At 41.8% G+C, this 10991-nt stretch overlaps 1 protein-coding gene across 1 annotated transcript in view; it reads left to right on the plus strand.

Annotated features, from left to right (window-relative positions):
- The window catches only part of SMAD9 (SMAD family member 9), a 21008-nt gene extending 10936 nt beyond the window's left edge, over nt 1–10072 (plus strand). Inside the window, exons 3-5 of the mRNA XM_026033940.1 lie at nt 1244–1465; nt 5883–6139; nt 9250–10072. Coding sequence (XP_025889725.1) covers nt 1244–1465; nt 5883–6139; nt 9250–9393 — 623 coding nt within the window. The 3' untranslated portion in view covers nt 9394–10072. The remainder of the gene's footprint in view (nt 1–1243; nt 1466–5882; nt 6140–9249) is intronic.
- The last annotated feature ends 919 nt before the right edge of the window (nt 10073–10991 follow it).

A 10991-nucleotide genomic window follows, 5' to 3' on the forward strand; every position in this document is an offset into this window, starting at 1 on the left:
TTTTTTTTTTTTGTATTTTAAAGCTTTATGTTTAGAACCCTGCTTATTTCCAGATTTATTTCAACATTACATTGCTGGCTGGCTAAAAGCTAAAAAAGGACATGTGGTAGTGAAGCACAAATTTCTTTACAGGAGGCCAAACTCATATCAGCATGCTCTAAGAAGCAGTGCCATGGATGGTTAGAATAGAAGGGACTGGGATTGAACACCACATGTACATATGAACATTAAAAAAAAATGCAACCTTCTGAAACAGTGATGACCACTTATGTCTCAAAGAACTGGAGAAGAAAGATGAGGTTAAAGATGTTAATGACAGATAGATACATAGAATGGCCAAATAATAAGTGGTCTTCAAGAACCAATATTTTTAAATAAATAGTCCAGAGACTCTCTATCATCTCTTGCCATCCCTAATGGCCTAGTTGGAAAATGGTCTTAGTTGGAAATTTGTTAGAGGTTACTCATGGAGGTGCTCTGGGGGCAGGGGGTCTTAACACATACCTATGGTAAGCAGGCAAGTTAAGGTTACCCACTAATTCCTGTAGGAGAAATAAGGCTCAAGGAGTCTGTTATGTTTTTGAGTATTTCTTTGTCTTTGAGTTAGAAAACCTGAGCAGAGGTAGTTCCAAAAGGAACAGCCACGCTGGTGTTTGYTGACATTGCTGCCTACAGTCCCACATGGAAGCAGAAAGCCCAGAAGCATGYGAAAAATGGGGATGGGAGGGCGATGATTGATTACTTCTGAATTTCAGCGTTTGGTATCAGGCTGAAGGCTTGGCTCAGCTTTCTCCTTGCTTTGAGCCCATCTGTCATCCGTAGTTCCTTCTGGAGTGCACAGCAGATGTATCCCTTACTATTTTCAGTGTAGTGACTAGGCTGTAGTTCAGCAAAGAATGTCAGCATGTGCTTAATTTAATGCATTAGAGTTATCACTTTTAAGAACAAGTGGAACTCCTTAGAGGCTTAAAGTTAATCTGATGCATCAGCCTTTTGCACATTTGGGACTCCAGTCATAAAATAAAGACGAGGCAGAAGCTGCTGTCAAGATAAAACCCGACATAAGTGGCTGTTTTAGATGAAGATCTCCAGGGAGGGGTGAGGAATGGAGAGAGGAAAGGAGACGGAGTCAGAGAATGATTATTTTAAAAAGTATTACATTACTTTTTACATGTAAAGAATATATGTACTTTACGAATTAAAAAAGTATTGCATAAGCATCAATTAATTTTATTCCTTACAGACTTTCGTCCTGTTTGCTATGAGGAACCCCAGCACTGGTGTTCGGTTGCCTACTATGAACTCAACAATCGGGTAGGGGAGACTTTCCAGGCTTCCTCTCGAAGTATCCTTATAGAYGGATTTACAGATCCCTCAAATAACAGAAACAGGTTCTGCCTAGGACTGCTCTCAAACGTAAACCGCAACTCTACTATAGAAAACACCAGGAGACACATAGGAAAAGGTAAGAGGAAATCCCTCCTTCTTGGGAATATTCAGAGCTTGATAGAAGTGTGCATTACCTTAATAGATCTAACCAATTTGTCAGATGTGGATGTCTTAAAACCAAAGCTCTGAGATTACTTCTGAAATAGGAGAAAAGCAGCTGATTCTTTTTTGACTGGATAAGAATCAGCAGAGTAGCTTCTTACAAAAGCAATTTACTTGGCCACTGAAGAGAAAAAAATGTTGTTTATAGTTGTGTGTTCTAATTTAGCTGTATGTATTTTCATTTTATTTATTAGGGCTTCTGGCAACTGGGAATATTGCCATTGAAATGCCACTAAAAGGATAATTGCTGGTGCCTCAGGGCTGGTTCTCCTACCACCAAATAACAAAGGGAGATGTATGAAACACTTAGTAGTTGAGTTATTTAGCTGAAGAACTCTACAAGAGTTGCCTTTGTAGCTTTTTTTTTTGCCTTAGCAACTTAAGAAAATCAGTCTAATCTGATTCTCTGCCTCATCAGCTTCTAGCTAGTAAAACTAAATCTTGGATTCTCCTTTGAGCAGTTCTGCTTGAATGCTCCGCAGGATCTACATGCACTGTGCGCTCAACACCATACGCTACTGGCAGCAAGTATGTTGAGACCTCTCCTGAATATGCATGGCCATACACACTCCATCTCAGGTCACTAAGGCTGAGTAGGTCCCGATCTTCTCCCAGAACTGTGCACTGTTCATGGCAGTGAGTCAGAAGCCCTGTACTGACCACTTCTCTGTGCAAATGAAGTGTTGCCTATTCTGGTATATCCAGTCTAGACTCATTATCTTGCCAAGCCAACCTCTCACCAGGAGCTGCCTGGGAATGGGTTCCCACTGAGCTAATTAACTCTAATTGTTCCACTCCTATTATCTTGTCAAGCTCACCTCATTTCCCAGGCCTAGAGCAGTATTTTAATTGGCTCTTGGTAGTCTAGTGTTGAATGATTGAATATGAGGAAGGTTTGAGACAAATGTGACATATTTTTTTACAAACAATGAGCAGAGAGACTAGTGCATGAGGTGCTTTGCAGAAAATGCTGTGCTTAGCTCTTATCTTGTTCTCCAGGAGAACACTGCTGATAAAAAATATACTGTGTGAAGTGAGCATGATGCTACAGGTGTCTGTCATAGCAGTTTGTTGTGAGCAGTGTAAATGAGCTACCCATCTAGTCCAGACTTATGCAGAAAAAAAAAGGCAAAATTTCCCTATCAGGGAAGGAGGAGTGTAGATGAAAGTCAAAGCCCACCCTCATTAAATGACAAAAGATCTCAAAGTTGTCATCTGAGAATGTTGCATCTTGTACATTTCTGCCCCCAAAATGAGAGAAGCAGAACACAAAGAAATGAGGTACATGCTAATGGTCCTCATCCATTCAAATCTGAAGATCTGTCTTCATTGATTAAAAGTCCTTTTAAGTCTTATGCTAGGAATCTGCCCAAGGGAAGGGAGCAGGTTGCCCAGAGTGGAGCTTAGAATATCTGAGATCCTTAATTTTCCTGCTCTTCCCTGTTTATGCAAATCTTAAAAAAACATTTTCAAGTGGAATAGAAATGACACCAGTAAAGACCTGCAGAAGAGAACAGAGCAGCTCCAAAACTGTGCAGTGTAGAAGTGTACTGAACAGATGAAAGCTCCTGAAATGAATACAATTGTCACATGTTAACAGGCAGAAAAAAAAAAAAAAAAGAGTGAGTAAACAAGATTAGCTCAGTAGGATAAGGATATGCAATTGAATCGTCATCTAGTGTATCAGCATGAAATGGTTTCCTGGAAATACCACATCAAAGCTAAAAACAATCCAGAACACAATGCTACTTCTACTAGCGATTGGACCTGTTTCAGCAATCAGACTTCAAGGGCATAAAGGGGACTTCTGAGCAGAATGTCAAAAAGATGAGGAAACTTAGAGATTGTTGAATCTCCTAATTCTGCACAGAGCAAAGAAATCCAATTAAAACATATGAACTCTTGATTTGGTCTTCTACAAATATTCAAATGCTTGGTTTCCTTGACAGTGCTGCTCTTCAGTGAATGAATAGCAGAAGACTGAAAACACATGCTGACATTTCACTGCTGCTGCTTTTCAAAAGTCCTCAAGGAAAAGAAAATAGTGCTTTCYGAAGTGGCTTTGGTGTTTTTGTTACTGTGGTACATTGTTTGTGTAATGTTTTTGAAAGCTTTCATTTATTTTTTCCCAAGTTGGGTTCTCAATATATTCTGAAAATCTAGCACCTTAGAGCTTTTCACTTTAGCACCTTAAATCACTAGTGACATCTGTAGATTTGAAATGTGGCAAATTTGAAATGTGTCTTTATTCTGCTCCTCCTGTCCTGCATTCTCACTATGCCTGCTTATTTCAGGAATTATTTTGGGCTCCATCAAGGCCACCTAGGAACCTTTTCAGTGTATTTTCCTTCCCTTTTATCCCCCTTTCTACAAAAGGAAGAAGAGACAGGGGTCAAGTAACAGCAGTCACAATGTGAAGCATCACGTAGCCATCTGGAGCAGCTGTGTCCCTGCTGACAGCAGCCCTAGTTGCGCTGTAGCTTTGCCCGCATTCCCAGCACAACGTGTCCTTGGGCTGCCAGCCGCACCCCCTGTCACTCAGACCGACTGTGGGATCCCGTGGGTGCACAGGAGTCAGGTGATGGCTCGAAGACAGACTTTAAGGTTCTTGTCTGAGTCATTCTGGAAGTCCACRGGAGAGCCTAATTTTTCCCAGATCCCTTTCCCACTCAACCTGCTTTTCCCCAAGCCTTTCCTGCTGCTGCGGAGAGGCTGGTTTTGTTTCAAGGATGTGTTGCTGCTCCTTGTGTCTTGACCACAGAAGCATGAACAGAGACTGGGAAAATGCAGCCTGTCTTTTGTTTTGTATGAAAAACAGCAGGGAAAAAAAGGMACAAATCAACGTTGAATTATTAAATCCTGGTTATCACCAGCTCTGCAGGCAGCCCACTTAAACTCCGTGAATGTGTGCATTTGTGTGTAAGGCTTTGAGCTCTGTACCTGGGAATAAGCAGGAGGCTTTTATTTTAAGGAGGGTTTTATTTTTATTTATTGGTGGTTTGTATGAGAACAAAGAACTGAAGTCTTACATCTTTCTTGACCATGGGAGAGGTTCTTCTCGTCTACCTCTAACCATGGGAAGACTAAATGTGGAGGAACTTCAGAGGATGACTTGGTCCCCTTCAGGGTGTGGTTTCATGCTCACTTCTAAACAGTCCTCGTCCCCATTGCCACTCTTGCACTGATGAAGATTTCACTGTGAATACGTTAGTTTTCATTTGGTTCAGCTCCTTTATCTGAGTGGCTGCCTGGCCCTCAAGCRTTGCTGCCTTCATGGGTACAGGTATGGGAAGAAGCAGCAGAGGAAGGAAAAGAAAGCTTTGTCAGCACAAACTCAGCTCAGATTAAGCTGGCAGTGAGTGTACTYTATGGTGGATGGAATGAGTCATCTGGTGGTGGTGCCTCTTGTCACCTATCAGCTATAGAAGGAGTCTACAYACTTAGCTTACACTATATCCTTAATCTTAAGGTTGCTGAATTTAGCTGAGATAAATCCCTCAACAATTTATGTACATTTTTATAGAAGCAGGCATCCAGAGGGGAATCTGAGTCCTTGAAGGGATCGAAGTGCTTCTATTTTCATTTCCGCAGAGAAAGGATAAAAATAGCATAGTTAGTGTTGGTAAGTCACTCAGACACTCAAAGATTCACATGAAAATCAGTAATTTTCTTGTTAAGTATTTTTTTGAAAAATATCTGGTGAATAAGAGTCATGCAAATTCAAATATATGGTTCTGATGTGGTGGATAAAACATACTACAGAAAAGCTGGTTTTAGTACACATCAGACCATGTTTGAATTGATAGGATCCTGTATTAAGAAATAGCGTGCAATGAGTTGGGTCTTGGTGAGTCTATGTGCTTCACAAGGAAAACAGATTTTGATGTGTAATGCAAAACAGCTTTGCCAGCTTTTGGCTATTTTGTGTCTGGGTGCTTTGTATATGTTTCACATATGTTTGACATATATGCGTATATGCATGTGTGCATGTCTCCAAAAGTATCATGCTGGTGTATTTAAAAAGGAAGTAAGTCAAACTTCACTGAGTAATGAATGTATCAAATGCCTAGACATTTTTCTCCTATGTCAACACTTTGAAATAACATTTTTGACAATTTGTTCTCAATGCTTGTGGATCCATTTGGTAATTTTGTAGATATGTGGATATACACAGATTTTGCTGTCCTTAAAGACAAGGTACAGTCACTGAATGCCTCAAATAATCCTGGGATTGTATGTGCACAAACTTAAATAGCCATACAATTACTAGCAAAAGGCATAACTGTGAACAATGGAGAAATAATACTTTTTTTTTTTTTTTTCTTTTTGAGGTGTTCATCTTTACTATGTTGGTGGAGAGGTTTATGCGGAATGTGTGAGTGACAGCAGCATTTTTGTGCAGAGCCGCAACTGTAACTATCAGCATGGTTTCCACCCTGCCACTGTCTGCAAGATCCCCAGTGGCTGCAGCCTCAAGATCTTCAATAACCAGCTCTTTGCCCAGCTGCTTGCCCAGTCAGTCAATCACGGCTTTGAAGTGGTGTATGAGCTCACCAAGATGTGTACTATTCGAATGAGTTTTGTTAAAGTAAGGATGTTTTGTCTTCTGTTGCATTTCTGAAAAAGTGAGTTCTGTCACTTGTGATGTTTCCCCCATTGGTTGCATAAAAAGTTCAGTTTAGATGGGCTAAGCATCTGATACAGCAGCACATATGTTAGGCACTTTGTGAGCCATCCCATCATTATTAGTTTGCAGTAGAGCTTGGTGCAGTCACAAATCTGAAATGGATGTCCTTAGACCACTAGTCAATTTATAGCCTTAATGTGACTATAGACTGGCATGTATGGGCTCAGTCAAGTGTTGACATTCCTGCTGGCCAGACTCACTGCCAGAAAGGGTTCTTGCAAGCGGAAAGCAAAACTCAAAAGAACCACTAACCTTCTTCTGTTATTTGAAAGAGACCACCAGACTATCATTGCTTCCATGTTCCATGTTTTTGAACCTTTGTAGTCTGACTGCTGGGTGTACACTTGTCTTGGTGGGAGTTGCTTAAATCTTTTGAATGTCCTTCTCCTTCTTGACTGCTTTTAGAACTAACAATGTACTTTTGGTATCTTTGATGTCATCTAAGAGAATGGTGAGTATGTGAAGATTGCTTGCTCAAAAAATTGCACTAGACTGACTTCCTACAGTGCTGCTGGTGAAAGGTAGGCAGCAATATTCAGCCTGTATGCTAAAAAGCTGTATCATTAGAAGCTCACTAGTCCTATTTAGGTGCTATTACAAGTGGCTTTAGTATGGCCTTTTGTCTTGCAGATTTGGTTGTATACAAATGGTTGAATCGAGCTGACTGAGTTCACCTCCAAGATATTTCAAAGCTTCTTGAGGCTCAAGCCTGGTTCCCCTAAATCTTGCAAAGCAGAAAGGTTGAGATCCAGGCAACTTTCTGGCTCTGACTCTTTCCAACAGTCCTTGGGGACCCATCCTCTTCACTGTCTGAGAGCATTAAGAATGCCCTGTAATTTTTCCTGGGAGCCCAAGCCAAATTTTCCTGCACATATTGCTTTGTTCTTGGGAAAGAACTGGCATCTTGTTCACATGCAAGCATTAAGGAGAAGAAAAGTACACAAGAAACACAACAAACAGCATTTTCTTTAATAGAAGACATGAATGGGCATGCTGTTTCTAAAGGCAATATAGCCAGTTACGCAATATTTTCATTATCTCAGCAACACAGGGGCAGTTTCTTTGATGTGTTATCTGCATTTGAGCCCAGCATGGCAGCAAAAGTGGTAGTGTTGATGCATTAAGTAACACTACTACTGTATTATCACCACGCTTTGTTGAAATAATGACAGCCACTATAGTTCTGTGGGCACCAGAAGACCAATGTGAGAAAGAGATATTTCAAGCCCTTTCCCATGACCTTTGGAAAGGGACTATGCAAATCTCACCTGGGTTCTTTTTTTCAGACATTTACAGACATTTCCTGTACTCAGTTTTCCCAAATTATTTCTTTCCCAAGATGTGAGTCCTGGTGGGACAGGAGTTCCCTGGCGTGTTGGGATGTGCAGTGGAGAGAGGACAGTGTTGCCCATCACAGCCCTGGTGTGTGCCATACACCACGAGGTCCCAGACATGGGGCAATGTTGTGGATTTCCCTGACCCTGCACACTGTGCAAGCCAGAAGGGAAAAGATGGTCCTGGAGAGCACTTCGGAGAGAGCTGTGGCCTGCACAAAGCTGGGAAGGCTGGCAGTGCCCACAGTGTTATTGAAATCATCTTCCCCATGCCCAGAGGTTCATTTCTGGACTCGTCTTTTGGTTATTGGTATCGTCTTCCCACCGTCAATTCAAAACAACCACACAGCTCTGCAAATTGCTCTCATTTTATCCCTTGCAAAGAGAGCTCCAACTTGAAGTTTATTCCAGCCCCAAGGAGCAAGAACTCTACCTGCAGCCTAGGGAGGGCCTTAACTTACAGACCAAAGACATAGCTGAGTCCTGTGCTCCTGACATTTTAACTGTGGGTGTCTGTCCCTGGCATGGAGCTGCCAGCAGAGGGAGATGGGCAGACACCTGAGGATGCTCACAAGCTGATGACTTGCAGCAATGACTGCTGCCCTTTGCTGGCACCGAGCTCCTCAGAATCGCGCAGGCTGCATTTGCTGCATTTGCAGCCTGTGGCCCCTTTTCATCTAGATTTTCTGTCCTGCTGCTCGGATGAGATGCACTGTTTTCTTCGACGTTTGTGCCGTGCATYGTCACTGCAGCTGGGCAGTATCACCCTTAAAGGTGGAAGCCCTAATTTAGGTACCTTTGGCAGACATCACTTTTTTAATATATCTCCATGTACTTTTTCATGACAAAAATGTCAACACTTCTCACTAGTTCAGTTGCCAGGTAAAGCTCAGCTCCTCTGCCCAGTGCCCACAGATTATGTGCCTCGCTGTGCAGCAAGGCAATATTTTGCACATGCCCCAGTGGAAATCTGAGTACTATTTTTGAACAAGAGACAGTCAGTTACCTGTGAGACTTCGGGCTGTGAGCTGAATCCCTTGCATTGCTGTGAAACTGGCTGTTCACAGGGTGTGACAGTGTGCACAGGCACTGTAAGTCCAGAGCTTCTGTGTTTAGGTTGAAGTGAGGAGAGCACTAACTCTGCTGGGCTTGATGGTGAATGTTGTAACTTCTTTTCTGTAGTTCTGTGCTCACAGAAATATCAGCTGTCTGGCTGATCGAGTCCCATCAAACTTTGTTACCCAAATCACACAGTTCTGGGAATTCACAGAGGTGGCTAAAATTAATATATCCACCCAGACCTGGCATAGTGGYGGCCTGCTTGTGAAGCAGACACTGTGCTGCCTTGCGGTGGGAATCCYTGCCAGCAGCACATGACCATCTCCTGACAGAAGCTCAATATCCTTTATCTCCTAGAAAGAGCTGGAGATGATATTCATACTCCAGGACTTTCCACAGCCATTGACAATTCCATGCCATTTGGTCTCATTACTTGGAAATATTGAACATATTTAATTTACTAGTGTAGTTTTGCTGTTAGCATCCCTGATAACTACGATAGCAAAAAAAGACCTTAAAAAAGTGCAACATTTTGAGCAAAAATTCATCTTAGGATGATGGGCTACTYAGAGTACTTTCTTTAAAAACTGACTCTTTGGTTCTTCGATATTTTTGCAGGGCTGGGGAGCAGAGTATCATCGCCAGGATGTTACAAGCACGCCCTGCTGGATTGAGATCCATCTGCATGGACCATTGCAATGGCTGGACAAGGTGCTGACACAGATGGGCTCCCCTCATAACCCCATCTCCTCCGTCTCTTAAGAGTCATCTCTCGAACTACCTTAGGACRGATGCTATTGCAGGCAGTGGCTTACAGAATTTCCAGTGAAACAGAAGCTTCTGTATGTAGATGTAAATATATCTATACATAGTCTACTCTCCTATTTTTTTTTTCATGCTATGTTTTGTGGTTTCTAGCTATTCTGATGCCAGTACAGTAAGTTTAGAGATTCGGGTATAGCATATCTCTTCTCTAGTGCAAAATAAGCCAAATTCCTGCAAAAGTGTCGAACATTTCCTATGAGCATCTTCACTTGTCAGCCAAGCCAGTAAAAGCTGAGAATTCTCAGCCCTTCTGTACAGGTACTCAGAAACCTGGCTGTAGCTGTTCCTAGTAGGTGAAATTCACCCCTCTRCAGGCAACCAAAGCCAGATCTCTGCACCATATATCCACCTTACATTCTGATTTCAGGTCTAAAAGAGAACCTTAAGCGGTGCACAAGACTTACGGATAGAGATGACTTTTATCCAGTGAACTGAAGGACTAAACAGCAATTCCTGTCTGTCTACCTACTGCAAAGCATAATGAGACTACAGATGCTCTGAGGAGCTGAGATACCCTTGTTTCCCATAGCATTTGGCAGGAGAAGGGAGAGAGCCCTCAGGGCACATTCAGCACTGGAGCACATTCTGGCACATTCTGGACAAATTCAAGTAGTCTGATACTGTTGACATAGTAGTGTATGGTACTGCTGCACTGAAATACAACAAGCTCCTTAAAAAAAAATAAGAAAAAAAAAAAGAAATATATATATGTATGTTTAAAAATTAACTACCAGTGCTTTTTTTTTTTGCAAAGTACATTCATACTTGCATATGTATCTGGCATGTAAAATGAATCCTATCCATTATACAGTATTGACGTAGTTTGTTTTAAAGGTAGGACTATCTGTAGTTAAACTACTGTGCTGATATCAATGGTACGTCTAAAAGGGACTTGAACTGTGATTCTGAAAAGGGAAATGAAGTGTGCATTGATGAACTGAACAATTAGTTAACCATCTATCTTGGGAAAATCTCTGTATTGAAAGCAGGGAGTCCCATGCTCAGAAGYGGAAGCAGAAGGAGGTGGGAGTCAGTCTCATCTACACTATGAGCTGTGCCAGTTCTCAGGATYTGAGTGCACCACTTAGGTTTGACACAAAGGGGTTTCCGGCCAGTCACTTTGTACATCCTCRTGGATGGTTTCTCATCTTAGATAGATTTCATCATTTACAGTGTTTTTGTCTCATCTGTATAGGTTAATGAGGTAGTGTAATCACAAACAAATGACAAATGAACTGGTGCACAAAACCTTTTGAAAAGCTTGTTGCCTGTGGTCCTTCAGCGAGCAGGAGAGCTCTTGCACATGCTGTCAACCACAGAGCCAACCTTACAAAATGCTGCTCATCTGATAACCTTTTCTGAGAGGGCAGGTGAAACACCATTACGTGTTGATGGTCCCCATTGCCTTGCTAAAAGAGGAAGACTGTTTCTTTCCAGGAACAGTAGGCCATCTAAAATTGTTTTGCCTTAAAAGACAGAAAGAATGACTGCTTCTCACTCTTTTTTAGGACACACAAAATGTATATCTAGAAAAA

Source organism: Nothoprocta perdicaria, unplaced genomic scaffold (assembly GCF_003342845.1).
Source record: "Nothoprocta perdicaria isolate Ctin4 unplaced genomic scaffold, notPer1 scaffold_137, whole genome shotgun sequence".
NCBI classification, from domain to species: domain Eukaryota; kingdom Metazoa; phylum Chordata; class Aves; order Tinamiformes; family Tinamidae; genus Nothoprocta; species Nothoprocta perdicaria.